The sequence below is a fragment of the Mobula birostris genome, chromosome 1, assembly GCF_030028105.1.
Source record: "Mobula birostris isolate sMobBir1 chromosome 1, sMobBir1.hap1, whole genome shotgun sequence".
In the NCBI taxonomy this organism is placed as follows: Eukaryota; Metazoa; Chordata; class Chondrichthyes; order Myliobatiformes; family Myliobatidae; genus Mobula; species Mobula birostris.
In genome coordinates, this window is record NC_092370.1 from 164,905,543 (window position 1) to 164,924,447 (window position 18,905).

Consider the following 18,905-nt stretch of genomic DNA (forward strand, 5'->3'; position numbering starts at 1 on the left):
TACCAGGCATTCAGTTTTTCCTTTATCTCTGTGACATACTTTTCAAGCATATTCAGCAAGTATAATTTTCACAGTAATATTGATGTGTTGTTAGATTACATTCCAAATGCTGTTTAAGATACAGGCTGCCAAAAATATGCGGGGGCAATATTTACTGAAGTGAAATGTTCCCAGGGCTGTTCGTTTGCTTTGGTTTGAAATGTCTCTTACAGTTTTCAGCAGTTCCTCTCCTGTTTTACTAGCTTAGCACTTATAGGACCCGGCCTCTACAAGCATTTAAACAGGAGCGGTGTAGTCAACTGGTGCCATACATTTAGTGCAGAGCAATAAACGTCTGTTTTCATGGAACATATTTGTGGGGACATTGTAAAGATCATGGTCTCTATTGCTTCAAGCTGTTCTCCTCATTTTGTCCGTGAATACATCACTGCCACACAGGTAGTTGCACTAGTCCAAAAAGCGCAAAGGCCGGATTTTAAAATAACTCCTTAAAAGTCCAAGAGATCAATAAAAATCACAGACATTAGCAAAAGTCACAACATCCTTCATACCCATGATTTCTATTTAAGTTAAATTGATCGAATCGAACTACCTTAAGCAGCTGAATGGCCTCCCTCTCGATTCTTTATAAATTGTTATATTGTTACATTTGCCCACTTGATTAGGTCCACCTGCTCATTAATGCAAATATCCATTCAGCCAATCACGTGGCAGCAACTCAATAAATGGTCGAGGTTCAGTTGTTGTTCAGGCCAAACTTCAGAATGGAGAAGAAATGTGATCTAAGTGACTTTGATGAATGATATTTGGTGCCAGACGGGGTGGTTTGAGTATCTCAGAAACTGCTGATCTCCTGGGGATTTTCACACACAACAGACTCTAGAGCAGCAGTTTTGTGGACAAAAACGTCTTGTTAATCGGGGGGAGGGGGGGCGTCAGAGGAGAATGGCCAGACGCGTTCAAGCTGAGAGGAAGGCAACAGTAATTCAGCTAACCACAAGTTATAACAGGGGTGTGCAGAGGAGCATCTCTGAACTCACAACCTGTTGAACTTTGAAGAGGATGGGATACAACAGCAGGAGAGTGCGTACATATAGTCAGTGTCACTTTATTAGATACAGGAGGTACTTTAGTAAAATGGCCACTGAGTGTGTATTCCATTATAAGTAGTAAATTACTATAAATAAAATTGTTAATGAATACTTTTTATGATCATTATAAATATTTTAAACTATGGAACATTTTTATACAGTAAGGTGAATGGGGTTAACACAGCAATGCACTCCTAAGATAAAATATCAGCTCTGATTCTACTGAATGGTGGAGCAGGTTCATTCAGAATCAGAATGCGGTTTATTACCACTGATATGAATATGTCTTGAAATGTGTTGTTTTGCAGCAGCAATACAGTGCGATTGCATAAATCATTATAAATTAGTAAGTAAATAAATAGTGCAAAATAAAAGGCTTAATAAGGTATTATTCATGGCTTTATGGACTGCTCAGAAATCTGAAGGCAGTGTGAAGAAACTGTTCTTGGATTCTTGAGTATGTATCTTCACGCTCCTCTATCTCCTCCCCGATGGTGGTAACAAGAGGGCATGTCCGGGTGGTTCATGACTATTAAAGGCATCAAAAGTTGTGTTGGCGCGTGGCCAAGTGGTCAAGGCGTCGGTCTAGTGATCTGAAGATCGCTAGTTCGAGCCTCAGCTGAGGCACCGTGTTGTGTCCTTGAGCAAGGCATTTAACCGCACAGTGCTCTGCGACGACAGCCGTGCCAAGTTGTATCGGCCCTTCCCTTGGTGGCGTGGAGAAGGGAGACTTGCAGCATGGGCAACTGCCGGTCTCGGTCTTCCATACAACCTTGCCTGGAAATCTTCCAAGGCACAAATCCATGGTCTCACGAAACTTTTATTTATATATATAAAATATAGCAGCTAGCTGAGCTTACAATCCTCTGCAGCCTCTTGTGGTCCTGGGCATTGAAGTCTCCATACCAGACTGTGATGAAACCAGCCAGAATGTTCTCCGCTGCGCATCTGTAGAAATTTGCAAGAGTCTTTGGTGACGTACCAAATCTCTTCAAACTAATAATGAAGTAGAGCCGCTGGTGTGACTTCTTCATGATTGCATCAATATGTTGGGCGCAGGAGAGTTCCTCCAAGGTATTAATGCCCAGAGACTTGAAACTGCTCACCTTTCCACAGTGTGGACTGGTGCATGTTCTCCTGATTTCCCCTTTACTGAAGTCCACAATCAATTCCTTGCTTCTGCTGACACTGAGTGTGAGTTTTGTTGTTGTGACGTCAGTCAACCCGCTAGTATATCTCACTCCTGTACGCCTTCGGATTCTACCAACAACAGTGTTGTTACCGGGCAGGCCAAAGTCAGGTTTTGAAGCTTTGTGATTAATACTCAGGGCATAATGGTGTTGTTGCTGAACTGTTATCGACAAACAGTAGCTTGACATATTGCTTTACTGTTGTCTGGATGTTCCAAAGCACAGTGGAGAGCCAGTCAGATTGCATCAGCTGTAGACCTGTTGTGACAGTGGGCAAATTGCAGTGGTCCATGTCTTTGCTCAGGAAGGAGATAATCAGCTTCTAGATCACCCTAGATCACAGTGGATATGAATGTTACAGGTGGTAGTAATTGAGGCTGCTCACGCTGCTCCTCTGATGCACCGTGTGATTGCTGCCCTTTTGAAGCGGGTGCAACCTCACACCTCAGCAGTGAGAGGCGGAAGATGTCACTGAACACACAAGCCAGTTGGTCGGCACAGGTTTTCAGAACCCTGACAGGTGCACCAATGGAGACAGAGGCCTTGTGAAGGTTCACCCTCTCAAGGATGTTTCGACATCAACCTCTGAGACAGGTATCACAGGATCGCCAGATGCAGTGGGGATTTGCATGAGTGTGGCATAATTTTCCCTTTGAAAGGTGTTGAGCTCACTGGGGAGAGAAACATGACCACCCTTTATGCTGTGAAGTTTCACCTTACAGCAAGTAATGGTGTACAGACCCTGTGTCACAACTGTTGTGCATACATTTCTCTCTATTTCCATAGGGAACAGCCTTCTCACACTTACAATGGCCTAATGTAGGTTGAACCTGGACTTCTTCTAGGAATGTGCATTGCTGGTCTTGAGTGCCACAGATCTAGCCCTCAGCAGGTTGTAAATCTCCTAGTACATCCAGGGCTTCTGGATTGGGAAAACACATACTCATCCACGCCAGTACCAATGAAGTTGATGACAGCTGTGGCATATTCATTCAGATCAGAAGATGAATCCCTGAATATGGTCCAGTCCATTGATTCAAAGCAGTCCTGCAAACTCTCCTCCACCTGTCTTGACCATACCTTTGTGGTCCTCACCATTGGCGATGTGGTCCTCAGTCTCCGTGAGTAGAAGTACAGCCAGATGATCAGACTTGCCCAAGTTCGGGCACGGGATGGCACAGTAAGCGTTCTTGATGGTTGTGTAGTGGTGGTTGAGTGTGATGGCTCCCCTGGTTCTGCAGGTGATATGTTGGTAGTAGTCTGGCAGAGACTTCTTCAAGCTGGCCTTTTTGAAGACTCCCCCTCCCCCACTGATGATCAGGACGGCATTATGGTGCACTCTCTCATGACTGTTGATCACAATGCTGTGCTCCGCCACACATTTGTCAGTGGTAAAATGACAAATTCCATTAAGATAGCGACGTGTTTGGATGCAGCAGCCTCTCAGGGGCCAACCAAGGGTGTTCTTGTCTTTTTTAGGATTTCAAAACAATGCTGGACATTCAGAACTTCCAAGTACTGCAGGTCTACACCATCAGCGAGTCCCTCATTGGTGAAGGAGCTGGGCTTGGTGCGCATTGTCATTTTGCCTACTGCAGGAAGGTATTGCAGTTGATCTGAGAAGGTGGCATACAATCCAACAGAGAGTGATTGTCTTGCATGTTTCTCTTGCAATCACAAGACCCTGTTGGACATTGGTAATTTAAAATGCTGCAAGTTCTTGTTTATTGGTGAGACCGACGGCAGGAGGGCTGCGTGGCCTCGGTTGTAGCGAGGACTAGGCCGCAAGACACGGCTTGCCTGTTGCAGCAGTCCAGGAGAGGAGTTGCCAGAAGCGGTGTAGCATGGTGTGCATGCTGAGTTAGGGGCTGGCCACTCCCATCAGTGCTGCCATCCAGTGCTCGATCTTAGAATAGCAAGTTGTATTGCGTTCATGTGTGCGCACATTCGTCTGTAGACTGCTGAGAGCTGCTTGATCTTGCCGATCACACCCATGCCCCATCAAATTTTATTTATCTTTACAACGCGGAGTGGGCCTTTCTGGCCCAGCGATCCCCCAATTTAATCCTAGTCTAATCTTGGGACAATTTACAATAACCAATTAACCTATGAACCGGTACGTATTTGGACTGCAAGAGGAAACTAGAGCACCCGGAGGAAACCTACACGGTCATGGGAAGAATGTACAAACTCCTTACAGGCAGCAGTGGGAATTGAACCCAGGTCACTGGTTCTGTAAAGCATTGTGCTAATGTGCCACCCATTACAGGACATGTCACTCAAGGACTTGGACTGTACATATTCTATATAGCTATGTGACTGTTTGTTTACTTGCTATCTTATACGTGCCTTGTGCTGTGTATGACTTGGGACTGTGTTTTGCACTTTGGTCCCAGAGGAGCACTGTTTCGGTTGGCTGTATTCATGAGTGTTCATGTATAGTTGCATGACAAATAAACTTGAACTTAAATACACACCACCGCCAGAATAACAGCAGAGAACTCTCTCGGCAGATCGAATGCACGACACTTGACTGCCACTTGTTCCAGGTCAGGGGAGCAGGACTGAAATAGAGCAATGTGTTTGTGATGAATTAGTCATAAAGCAAATGCCTTTACATGATGCTGCCAACTCCTTAGTTCTATTTCTTATGTCCATTGATTCTTATGTTTTTAAAGAGTGCAAGACAAGCACCTCAATAATGGCACTCCCCAGCCACTTTTTAATCAGCTGAAAATATGAAGGGAAGCATCTAGAGTCTAGACTCTAGACCGAGGTTAAGCTATGAGAGGAAGTCACCTATGCATTAGTTTCAAGGTAATTATGGAGAAGGATTGATCTGATCCTCAGGGATTGGGTTCTAAGGGTTCTAGAGATACATTAAGAGCAGAAGGTTAGCAAGGATAAAATTGGTCCTCTTGAAGATCAGTGTGATCATCTGTGCCGAAGGAGATCTTGAAAGGAGACTCAAGAGGCAGACAGCCCATAGACATGAGGCAAAGCAGCGGCAAGGTCATGGACCCTTTACAGGTTACAGAGGAGGAGGTGGATGCTGTCTTGAGGCAAGTTAGCGTGGACAATTCCTCAGGTGTTCCCGTAGATTTGTGGAAAGCTAGTGCAGAAATTGGAGGGGCCCTAGCAGTGGTACTTAAAATGTCCCTAGCCACGGGTGAAGTGCCGGACGACTGGAGTATAGCTAATGTTGTCCCATTATTTAAGAAAGGCTCTAAGAATAAGCCAGGAAATTATAGGTCAGTGAGACTGACATCAGTAGTGGGTAAGTTATTGGAAGGCGGGGGTGTCTAAGGAACTGTACATGTAAGTATTTGTATAAACATGGACTGGTTAGGGATAGTCAACATGGCCTTGTGCATGGTAGGTCGTAGCAAGCCAATCTTATAAAAGTTTTTCAAGGAGTTTACCAGGAAGGCTAATGAAGGCAAAGCAGTGGATGTTGTCCACTGGATATGAGGAAGTGCTTTGACAATATCCTATGTGGGAGATTAGTCAAGAATATTCAGTCATTTGGCATTCAGGAAGTCAGTTGGATTCAACATTTTGCTTCGCAGAAGAAGCCAGAGAGTAGTAGTAGATGGTTGCCTTTGTGACTGGTGGTGTGCTGCAGGGATCAGTGTTGAGTGCATTGTGGCTTGTCATCTATTTCAATGATCTTGATGATAACATGATAAATTGGATCAGCAAATTTGTGGATGACAGCAAGATCGGGGGTGTAGTGGACAGCGAGGAAGCCTACCAAAGCCTGCAGTGGGACCTGGACCACCTGGAGAAATGCGCTGAATTTTAATGCAGACGACTGTAAGGCATTGTACAGGTGTCCCCTGCTTTTTGAACGTTCACTTTACGAAACCTTACTGTTACGAAAGACCTACATTACTTCCCTGTTTTCGCTAACAGAAGGTGTTTTCACTGTTACGAAGAAAGGCAGCGCGCGAAAAAATCAGCTCCCAATAAAAGGCAGCGCGCGCCCCGAGCAGCCGCTCTCCCCCGGATTCGGAACTGCATTCTAGCCGGCATTGCTTAAACACGTGCCTGTGAGCAGCCGTTTGCAAGATGAGTTCTAAGGTATCGGAAAAGCCTAAAAGAGCTCGTAAGGGTGTTACACTTAGTGTAAAACTAGACATAATTAAGCATTTCAGTCGTGGTGAATGAAATAAGGACAAAGTGAGTTTGGCTTGTGGAAGTTGACGAAGATGATGTTGAAGAGGTTTTGGCATCCCACGACCAAGAACTGATAGATGAAGAGCTGATGCAATTGGAAGAGGAAAGGATAACAATCAAAAGCGAATGCAGTAGCGAAAGTGAAGTCGTCCAGGAACTGAATGTGAGGCAACTGCATGAGATTTTCGATTGCAATGATAAAGTACGACTTTAATTTTGAAAGGGTACATCGGTTTAGGGCATATTTGCAGGATGGTTTGAGTGCTTACAAAGAACTGTATGATAGAAAAATGCGTGAGGCTAAGCAGTCAAGCATACTGTCGTTTTTCAAGCCTTCCACATCGGCCACAACAGATGACGAACTTCGACCTTCGACATCGAGGCAGGCAGACATAGGAGAAGATGAGCTGCCTGCCCTGATGGAAATAGACGACACCTCAGTGTCCCACCACCCCAACCCCCGGGCCGCAGACAGATACCAATTCGCGGAGAATGTGGCAGTAGCCGGGACGCACCCAGCACATCTTTGAGAAAAAAAAGCCGAAATAAACAAGCTAATTAATTAGGTGCCGCCCGGCACGTAAATGTCGGCCCAGATCAGAGGCGATTGCCGATTGCGTCGCCTCTGATCTGGGCCGGCGTTTACGTGTTGGGCGGCACCTAATTAATTAGCATATTTATTGTGGCCTTTTTCGTAAAGATGTGCTGTGTGCCTCCCGGCTACCGCTGTACCACTGCATGCTTCGCGGATCGGTATTAGGTCGCTGCCGGGAGGGTGGGGGCCATTGCAATACCCAAACTTCGACGACTCAGTCTTAACACACCATCATCAATGTGCTTGGCAAGCTGTCTTCCCGATTCCGGTAAGTGATACTACACTGTACATACATTATTTCTACTTTATATAGGCTGTGTATTTTTATGTGTTATTTGGTATGATTTGGCAGCTACATAGCTTAAAGGTTACTGGAGAGAGTGTTTCTGCCGAGAGCACTTGCATGAGATTTTCATTACGGAGAACAATGCCAGCAATGATTGTGGAAAAGTATTTCTACTTTATATAGGCTGTGTATTTATCATATCATTCCTACTTTTATTATATGTTACTTTTATTTTAGGTTTTATGTGTTATTTGGCATGATTTGGTAGGTTATTTTTGGGTCTGCGAACACTCACAAAATTGTCCCGTATAAATAAATAGTAATTGCTTCTTCGCTTTATGACATTCCGGCTTACGAACCATTTCATAGGAACGCTCTACCTTCGGATGGCGAGAGAAACCTGTTCTTTAGGAGGACAATCCAGGGTAGGGCTTACTGCTTTCCTCCGTGTAGTGCACGGAGGAAAGCAGTAGAACAAAGAGATCTGGGAATACGGGGAATACAAATTCTTTGAATGGGATGTCACAGGCAGTTAGGGGCATAAAAAGAACTTTTGGCATATTGGCCTTCAGAAATCAAAGTATTGTGTACAGGAGTTGGGACGTAATTTTGAAGCTGTATTGGTTGTTGGTATTGAGTGCAGTACCTACAGGAAAGTTATTAATAAGATTGAAAGAGTATAAAGAAAATTTACAACGATGTTGCCGGGACTTGAACACTTGAGTTATAGGGAAAGGTTGAAGAGATTAGAGCTTTATTCCTTGGAGCTTAGAAGATTGAGGGGATATTTGATAGATGTATACAAAATTAAGAGGGTACGTGCAAGCTGGCTTTTTCCACTGAGGTTGTGTGGGACTAGAACTAGAGGTCATGGGTTAAGGGTGAAAGATGAAATGTTTAAAAGGAACATGAGGGGGGACTTCTTCATTCCGAGGCTGGTGAGAGTGTGGAATGAGTTGGCAGCGGAAGTGGTGGATGCTGGTTTCATTTCAACATTTAAGAGATATCTGGATCAGTACTTGGATGGGAAGAGTACAGAGGGCTAAGGTCCATGTGCAGGTGGACGGAACAAGGCAGGTCAGCATGGACTAGATGGGCCAAAAGGCCTGTTTCTGTGCTGTAGTGCTCTATGACTCTATGACTCAGTTCAGGTTGGCATTCTGAGTGCATTTCTTATCCTCATTCCTGGCTGCTTTTGCCATCTGGACAAACTTGTATTACTTGTAAAACAGACTTAGTAAGGGAAGTGAACATGTAAAAAAATATAAGATCTGAATTTCCTTTCAGAGCCAAGAGCTTCTTTTCCCAAAAACAAACTGACTCTCCATCAGCCATGACTCAGTGGTGGGAATTCTCCCTTCCTGAGTCAAAATACATTACTGTGCAAAAGTCTTAGGCACATATAAAAAGTATTTCCCCTACCCCCACCTCGGCCCAGCTCTGAAAGTTTTCATGTTTTATTGTTTTACAACATTGAATCACAGTGGGTTTAATTTGACTCTTTTGACACTGATCACCTGAAAAAACTTCCAAATAGGGTGAATATTTTTTTATAAGCACTATACATGCTGTAGCTAGGGTGCCTAGACTTTTGCACAATACTGTAGTAATTTTATATTTTGCACTGTCCTGCTGCCACAAAAAAAAACAAATTTCATGACATATGTGAGTGATGATAAACCTGATTCTGATCTGGGTCTCTATTGTGGACTGAGAGTGGGAAGGGGGCAGGGAGAGGGGAATCATGGTTGGGGAAAAGGGGGAGGGAGTGGGAAAGCACCTGAGAGACATTCTGTAATGATCAGTAAACCTTTGGAATTAAATGACCTTGTCTGGTGTCTCAGGCCTGGGTGTGTCTGTGTCCATGCCACCCCCTGCCCCAGCACTGTTTCTCTACCATCTTTCCCACACCCCTCCCATGGTGCCCCACCCTCACCATTCCCAACATCCTTTGCTCCCACCAGACTTACAAACTTGCTGTCCGCTCCACGTTGACAAAAACAGCACTATGCAAAAATCTTAGGCATCCTAGTTACAGCGTTCACCACCTTCCCCCCCACCCCCACCACCCTTGGAAGTTTTCACGTTTTGTTGTTTTACAACAATGAATCAGAGTGGACTTAATTTGGCTATTTCTTACACTGATCAACAGAAAAAGACTCAAAGTGAAACAGATCTCTACAAAGTATTTTTATTTTGACACAAAAGAGTCTTTTTCTGTTGATCAATGGCAAAAAAGGCCAAATTAAATCCACTCTGATTCAATGTTGTAAAACATTAAAACATGAAAACTTCTGGGGGGGCGGTTGAATACTTCTTATGGGGACTGAATGTAACAATATCCCTGTGGAAACCCTGTCAGCAGCCTGGTCTAGACAACAGTGCAGTCTATAAGATTGGAGGCACTCTCTCTCAAATGGGAAGTTAAACCACTGGCTCCTTGGTTGAATGTAGGAACAACACCTCAGAGATGATTCCCTATTATTCTGCCTTCTCCTTGATTTGACATCTCAACATAAATTATCTGTCCATTTGTATGTTTGCTGGTTGTGTGGGAGCTTGCTATCTGTGGAATGGCTGCTGTATGTTTTTCTTATACCAGCCTCTCATCAGTCAGTCAGTCAGTGGGTGCCGTCCCGAATCCGGGGCTGGCAGCTATGCACCTCCATCTTCTTCGATCTTGCGACAGCACCAAGTACAGCCTCTCCTCCAGTTTGTTCTCGCTGGCCGCCATGGCACCACCCATCGCCGCCCCCACCAAACTCGAGCCCGAGGCCATGTCGGCCTCCAGCCGCGGCTGCTTCTTCGAGCTCGGCCCTTCCTTAGCCAGAGGCCTCTCATCACCAGAGTATAATTCCCTGTAAAGCTCCCAAAGTCAGGAATGACATTGTAATCAGACTGTGTGTGTGTGTGTGTGTGTGTGTGTGTGTGTGTGTGTGTGTGTGTGTGTGTGTGTGTGTGTGTGTAAGAGATCTGTTTTGTAATCATTTACATGTAACAGAAGTATGCATCTGGTATCAGAATTGCTGGATTCCCCACTTGTGAGGACAAAGATTTTAAATATGGTTCCATGCTGTCTGTAAACTTTTCAAAATTCAAGGAGAGGTGAAGAAGAGCCAAGGCAACACACACAAAATGCTGGAGGAACTCTGTAGGCCAGGCAGGATCTATGGAAAAGAGTAAACAGTCGATGTTTCGGGCCGAGGTCCTTCATCATGATTGAAAAGGAAGGGGGAGGATGCCTGAATAAAAAGATTGAGGGGAAGGGAAGGAGGCTAGCTGGAAGGTGATAGGTGAAGCCACCGTGGGTGGAGAAGAAAGAATCCGATAGGAGAGGAGAGTGGACAGTAGGAAGGGGAGGGGACCCAGGTGGAAGTAATAGGCAGGTAAGAAGAAGTGAAAGGTCAGAGTGGGGAATAAAGTGGGGAGGGGGGTGGAAATTTGTCATTCAGAAGGAGAATTTGATATTCATGACATCAGGTTGGAGGGTACCCAGATGGAATATAACCCATCAAGTCATCCTAGAATAGAGGGACGAGCATCTTAACCAAATGTTTCCACCACTGCCTAGTACTGTTCACTCCATCCTCCATCCTCACCTCACACTGGAAGTCAGCAATGTTTTGGAACAGGCAAAGAGAGTAAAAAGAAAATAAGCCTGGATCATCACTCAAAGCTTTATTTCTTTGTAATAAAATTGTGATAACACAGCACTCTCCAGAGTTTTGTTTTGCTGGACCAGTGGACATCTGGAACATAGTATGTAACCCTTGCCAACGCATAAACACATTCTTTATTTCATTTTTTACATCTTAACAGCAGTATAATATTTCTTTCCAGTTAACCTGATGAGCTTAAAGGGAGAGAGAAATATACAGTCATTCCATATATATTGAGATACAACACTGAGTCATGTCATCTGCAGAAATTCTCTGATGACTCAGCAATAGTTGGGTGCATAAAGGGAGGACGGGAGGGTGAATAAACCTGGATGACAGACTTGAGTGGAGCACCAACACTGAGGCTGTATACAGGAAAGGCCAGAGTCACTGAGATCCTTTGGAGTACGCAGGCCTCTCCTTCACATGTTCTACCAGTCTGTTGTTGCCAGCACAATCTTCTATGCAGTGGTGTGCTGGGGCAATGGCATCAATACGGGTGATGCCAACAGGCTCAATCAGCAGATTAGAAAGGCTGTTATAGGAGACAAACTGGACACACTGAAGGCTGTGATAGAACAAAGGACCCTCTGGAAAATCTTGGCAATTCTGGAGAATGTATCTCAACTTCTACATACCACCTTGGCTGAACAGAGGAGCACTTTCAGTAATAGACTAAGACAACTGCGCCGCTCCGAAGAGTGCTATATGAGGTCATTCTTACCCTCAGCCATTAGGCTCTATAATGAACCAACCTATAGCCAGGGAAGTGATGACCCCCGCCCCCCCCGTTAGTCTGTTTCAGGTAACTTATTTTTTCATTCTTTCTTTCTTCTCTTCTAATATTTGTATATCTGTGCACTTGTAATGCTATTGTGACACTGTAATCTCCTTCGGGGATCAATAAGGTACCTATTTATCTTATGGTCTTATTCCAGACCGTGGCCTCAATCTCAAACCTTCCCATGATCTGTACCCATGGTGTTCCCAACCTTCATTGAGTTGTGCCTTGCTGTTAGTTTATAAGCCTGCACATGGATCTCCCAGCCAACCGTGTGCCACAAGTACATTGTGTGTTTGAGTGTGAGGATACAGTCCCTATTTGCATATCAGAGGGGGCTACACCTCGGCCTTCTGGTTGCATTTTAGCCCCACCCTGTTGCTATTTGGTCATCCAGTATGGAGGAGAGGGGTGGGAGGAGGATGTTGTATTAAATTTGCTCCTGGGGTTCATCATCACCATCATTGTGTCCCGCAAAGTATTATGTGGGTGATCATGATCTTTCATCTGTCTTTAATCTCTCTTTCCATCTGTTGTTCTTAATCTTTTTGCTCTCCGTGACCATGATTGTTCTTGGCAATTTTTTCTGCAGAAATGGTCTGCCATTGCCTTTTTCTGGGCAGTGCCTTTACAAGATGAATGACCCCAGACATTATCAATACTCTTCGGAGATTGTCTGCCTGGTCTCATAACCGGGACGTGATATGCACCAGTTGCTTATAAGGCCATCCATCACCTGCTCTCACGCTGTCATGTGACCCTGATCGTGGGAGGCAGGGGCCAAGCAGATCATCCACCTTGCCCAAAGGAGACTTGCAGGCTAGCGGAGGGGAGGAGCGCCTTACACCTCCTTTGCAGGCAGTTGGGGGTTCTGCTTGGGCTAACTGTTCAGCAATTTTCCGGGGGTATGTTTGTGCCCAGGCGTCACTGGTGAAAGAACACAGCGAGCATCGTGGAGGTGCTCCAGGACCCTTGGGCAGTGCAGGGGATAAATTGCACCCTAAGTGAGGATGAGAAGGTGGTAGTTACTGCTGTTTCCAGCGTTTTTGTTGTACTTTTGTCGTGTGGCAGAGCTTGAAATAAATGTATTTTTGTAGTTAAAAAAAAAGTGTTCCCAACCCCAGCCCTGGCTCCTGCTGTGCTCCGACCCACAGTCAGGACCCCAGATCTGGCTGCACCCGCGATCACCAAACCTGTCCACACATCCTTCCTGTACCCTGGACGTCTGGCTCACATCTCAGTCCAATGAGTGAACCAGCTTCTGAACCATCAGCATTTCCAGATAGTCAAATGCCGGATTAATGGAGTTGTATTAATTAAAGCTCCAAACAAGAACTGTGAAAACGTGCAGGAGGTCAGCACCACTTTCACAGCTGGCAATTGTGTTCCAGACTCCTGTGAGTCTGTATGGAATGTGGGGAGCAGGTTTGGGGGAAGAAATATCTAACATCCAAGCTTTACTTCTTCACTGATTGTCAGAAGCACAACAAGCTTGGAATAAATTTTCTGTCCATTAGCTACACCATCCCTAACAGGAATCAGCTATGGTCAGACTGAATTTCGGGGCAGGCTCGAGGAGGCGAGTGGCCTATTCCAGCTCTGGTTTTCTTAGGGTCTTGTGTCTGTTGGCAGAGTGAAATATTTACCCAAACACCTGTGTTCAAAATCTCTATGAAGTGTATAATAATCATCAAATTCATGTTTGCTTTTCCTCCATTTCAACTGGTTTTGAAATTTTATTTTGAACTATTTGCGGATAGTCATATGTCAATGCATGCATATTTTTACTTGTATCTGTGGGTATTTCTGTGTTTGTGTGAAGACAGAATAATAAGAGGAATGAGAGAATAATATTTTTAATGGAGGGGGAAATTCCAATTTGATATACGTAGACTTTTCTCATCACAAATGCAGTCACAAGTGTTGAACTAGTTGCAGGTCCATCCTTTAAGTTATGTCCACGAACAGAATCGACCAGTTTTATCATCTAGTGATCACAGTTTTATACTGTGTCTGTGTTTCTAATGAACCCTCAGAAAAAGTAGGAAGTTTATTTTCCCTGCACAGTTTATTGAGAAGGGAGCTGGTGGAGATGAGTGGGCAGAGGAACTGTATCTGCGCTGGGCTGATGGTTTGCTTGACTTCCCTCCTAGGTAACGCAGGGCACCGGTTGCAATTTTCGGAAGCTTTCGAAGTGCCGCGGGCCAGCAGAGCATCCCTCGGCGATCAGGCGGATGACATCCCGCTGGATTTGCTACCGGTGGATAGAGTGGAAGTCCGGATCGGGCAGAAACTACGGCAGATCGGAGATCAGTTCCACAGCTCGTACGTGGAAAGGGTAGGTTGCAAAGTAAACTAAAACGTGTGTGGGTCAGGGTGTGGAGTTGGAATAAAACCCATCCATGATTGACAAACGATGGTTGCAATTGTGCAGAGGCTAACTCTGCCTCCCAGGTATCTTCGTCACAGAGACATTTGTTCGAATGTGCCCTTGAGGTGCATTGCTTTTGCATTGGTGTCAACGTACTGGGACCCAGCTGAGGAGATCATTTACCTCAGGTTCCTACAGCAACAAAATACCATTTGACTGAAGAAAACTGCAGCACAAATCTGAATCGGTATCAGTGGAGATGCAGTCGTCAATGCAGGATGCTGGAGAAGAGAGGTTTACTGAGTGACAGTGTGAAGGAGCTGGATTAACATCAGTGGAGATAGAGCTAGTGACACGGTACTGGGGAAAAGTGGGGTTACAGAGTGACAATGTGAGAGAGTTGATGGACACAAAAGAGAGATGGTCAGTAACACATGCTGCTGTGGGAGGGGGGTTACTGGGGGACCTTGTGAGGGAACTGGACTACTGCCATTGGTAATACACTGGGGGACACAGGGTACTGGGGTAGTGGGGTCTGCTGAGTGATAGTGTGGGAAGTTTCAAGAAGGCAGAAAGCAGCTCGCCGCCATCTTCAGGGCAGGTAAGGATGGATAACTTATCCAAGCCTTGTCAGTGACATCCAGATCCTGAAAATGATTTTTAAAAGGTAACCAGCAGCCCAGGGTGCTGCCATTAGTTTTACAGAGTGACTGTGTGAGGGAGCCACAGTCATTTCGACGGAGGTTCAGTGAATAACACTGGGACCTGGGAGAGGGGTTATTGACTCAATGTGAGAGAACTTTATTAAATCACTAGAGATAGACAAACCCAGCAGGCAGGAAGCTGCTGAGTGACGGAATTAGGGATCTGTATTTAGATCAGTCGGCTATCAACAAGCAAAAGCTGATGAAACTGGATCAACATCCTCCCTTCCTCCATCCCTCCCTTCTTACTTTCTTTCCTTCTGTCCTTCTTCCTTTCTCTTGGCCCTGACATACAAGTGTTTGTTGCCTGAAACCGATACATTCTTAACACCTATGCAGAGCCGTGTCATGGGCATTTGTACCAGCTTCTCGCCTGCATTTTACAACAGCTTTGCACACAGGGAGCATTCAGTGCTTATATGGAAAGGGGTTATCCTTGGCAAAAGGTGGGATATGATGCTTCTCAACTACTGGCACTGGGACCGCTGCTGTTCACCATACAAGATAACATTTAGGATTCAGAAATACAATTTCAAAGTTGGTGAGTGAGCCCAAATTGAGTTAATACTCAGTAAAATCTAGAGTGAAAAACAAAACAACATTAATACTTTGCAGACCGGCAGTTAAGTGAATTCCAGTATGTATCAGTGGGAGAGAGTGCATTTTGAAATGGGGAATAAGGAGCCCCATGCTGTTTGGAAAATGAAATGGGTGGAAAGCAAAGGGATCAAGGGATATACATTTACAAATCATTAAAATTAGCAAGGCCAGAACAAATATCAGCAGAACACTGAGTTCATCTCCATGGAATTAGAATTGAACACAGGGAAGTTATATTAAATCTACTAGACCTTGGTTGGGCTACAGTCAGGAGTACTGTGTGTGTTTATGATCATTACAAAATTAAAAGATTCTAAAAGAAAAATACGTTTTGAAAAAAATTTCTTAGCGTTATGTAGAAAGCCCATCTAGGTTTTTTTTTCTGGGATAAGGAGCAATGAATTAGCTCTTTAAAAATGGTCATAATAAAGAAGAGATGGAGAAAATGTTTCCATGCTGGTAATGGGACAGCAGGGTTCACAAATTTAAGATAATTACAAATAAACCCAAAAAAATCCAACATAGCTTCTGGAAAAACACCTTTAGCTGGTGGAAATGACTATTATTTGCAATGATTGGATAGTTGTATTTATGTATGGAAGCTAAATATGCAAGAGGGGAAAGGAATAGAAAGACTTATTTACAGGTCAGATGAGGTAGAGCAAGGGAGGCTCATGTGGACTAGTTGGGGTTGGGGGGGTGGGAATTGTCCGTTTCTGTTTAATCTATTTAACTCCATTAGGGGACTATTTACTTGAATTAAAATGGAAGGCTTTGATGCTTTCTTCAAACAGCTACATACCGCATAATCTTAACTGTTCTGAATTAAAAGATGGTTCCAAATATGCACTCTCTGTGACTCTTTGCCGGAATGAGTATGGTCTCTGGTCAAGACTCAGACATTTCAAGCTGTTTCCGATCTCGCTGAGGTGCAGTTAAGTCCTGGAGGCTGGCCTGCTGAAGAGTGATCTTGTTGGCGGTGCACACGTGTAATCTCCCTGTGCTGTCGGGATCACAGGGACCATCCATGCACTCTGTTCCAGCATTAGCAGACAGTATAAATAGACCCAGCCTCATGCCAGGACAGCGGGCTGTGTGCCAGTCAAGCACAGCTTGCGTGCAAAGAAAAAGGCTGCAGTTCTCTCTGCTCTTAGCATGTAAATAGAGGCTCCAGAGAGACCTTTTTTTAAAAATTCTGACCTTTATTACCTATTACAGGAATGATAAAACCCATGGTTTGTGGTTTCTTCATGATTTTTACAACATAAATGTCAAAATAAAGCTTCTTGTGATAGCAAATTCTTGCTCCTAATTAAAAAAAGGTTGTGGTTTTAAATTACTCTTCAGAAACATGAGCCCATAATCATTCAGTATTGGAGGCTGTGTCCTAATTATGTGATGTTATACTGTGGACCCATTTCCCCTTTCAAGTGGATGTAAAAGATCCCATGTCACGATTTTGAAAGCGGACTGGAGGAAATGTTCCCAGTCTGCTGGCCAATATTTATCTAGTGGCCAACATTAATTAAAGCAGGCCACAATTACACAGCTGGTTGTAGGAACTTGTTCTGGAATGCTTTTCAGCTGTCTTTAGGGTACAGTAGGCTAGCTGTTATTATCAGAAAACTAGCCCACGTAACGTCCCCAATTAAGAAAAAGCAGTGACTTGCATTTACAAGTGTGACTTAACAGGTGGATCTTCACAGACTCATAGAATGGTTTTAGCACAGAAAGAAGCCATTCAGTCTATCCTGTGTATGCCAGCTCTCTACCAGAGCAGATCAATAGTTCCACCCACTAATTCCTTCTCTGCACCCTTGTAAATTTTTCTCTGTCATAAATTTATGCAACTTTTCTTGAAGGCCAAAATGGACTTGCCTGTGCAATATCTGCACAGTGCAATCCAGATCTCTAGTAAGATTTTTCAACCTTAATTCTCTTCACTTCATCTCTGTCTAGTATTTGCCCTCTTCATCGATGGAACAAGCCTCCTACTTTCTGCTCTGTCCAGACCTTTCTACTGGATCTCCCCTCAGCCATCTCCTCTCCAAAAATAAATGGTCTGAACCTTTGTGACTTTAGCACCTCATGCCAGGAACCGTTCCTGCAAATCTCCTCTGGTAGACATCTAAAACCTTCACATCCTCCCTACAAGGAAGTGACCAGAATTGAACACAGTGTTCCACTTATGGCCAAACTAGTGTTTTGTGAAGATTTGTCATGATTCCCCCTCATTTACACTCTGTGCCTCTAAAGATTGAGTTTTTCCTGTCTTATTAACTGCTTTCTCAACCTGCCTTGCCACTTAAAGTGATGTGCACCTCTGCTTCTGAATTCCTTGTTGAATAATGCTCCTTTATTCAGTACTGTTCTTTCACTTTCTCCCAGCCTACATTTCTACACATTAAACTTCATCTGCCACCCTTTTGCCCATCCCACCAGCCTGTTTACCAGCTGCAGTCTATCACCACCCTCTTTGTGATTCACACTGTTAGTATTGACAATGTTTCACACTCTGCCACATGAAGAGATAGTGGGGCATAAATAAGAAGAGGAGAGAAAATTAGTGAGATGGGGCACTTAAATGAGGGAATTCCGGAACTAAAACTGTCATTGTGTGGAAATAAAGAAATCAAAAGTGAACAAGAGTCCAGAGTTGGAGTGGAGAAGTGCACGTGGAAAAGAATTGTAGAATCATCTGTTGTGTTCAGAGCAAGAATGCAAGGGACCCAGTGACTGATGGAAGAATAAAACCACGAGTGAGTCAAGGACATAAATTGGCAGTTTAGTTTTAGTTTTGGCAAACCATCAAGACCCTTTGCAGATTCTCAAAGTAAGTCTTAAGTGTTAATGCCAGGAACTGATTGCAAATTTTCGCTTGCTCTCCCAGTGTTGCAATCAATGTCTGTTTTACTGACCACAAGGAACTATCATAGTATAATGGGAATTGAAAAAGGATTTAAAAATATCTACCGCATTTGACCTGTACCATCTCGATTACTACAGGATATAACGATAAAATACCAGTGGTGGGGAGTGCAGGGAGCTATCCACCTTTTCTAGGGATAATATTTGCCTGATATATTCCTGTTTATACAACCTTGTGGGAGCTTTTTCTCTCTTTCTTTATAAATTGCTTGTCAAATCCCCCAGTTCACTCTTCCTGATCCAGAGCGCATAGACAGAGCCCTAGAATGACCCAAGAACAGTCATAGCCATGTTGTAATACAGCATGAAAACTGGCCCTATGTTGTCCAATATGTTTATTCAGCTAGGCACACTTGCCTGCATTTGGCCCATATTTCTCTAATCCTTCTCTGTCCCTGTATCTGTCCAAACGTCTTTTAAATATTACTACTAGCTTTGTCTGAGTAACAGATTCATAGAGAAATACAGCACAGGCCCTTTGGCCCAGCTCATCCATGCCGACCACCTAAACTAATCCCATT

The 18,905-nt window shown here is 44.2% G+C and overlaps 1 protein-coding gene across 3 annotated transcripts in view; it reads left to right on the forward strand.

Moving 5' to 3' along the window:
- LOC140201391 (bcl-2-modifying factor-like) overlaps positions 1 to 18,905 on the forward strand; it is a 102,917-nt gene that overhangs the window by 44,940 nt on the left and 39,072 nt on the right. For all 3 annotated transcript variants that reach the window (XM_072265435.1, XM_072265451.1, XM_072265442.1), the window contains exon 3: positions 13,935 to 14,119. In XM_072265435.1, coding sequence (XP_072121536.1) covers positions 13,935 to 14,119 — 185 coding nt within the window. The remainder of the gene's footprint in view (positions 1 to 13,934; positions 14,120 to 18,905) is intronic.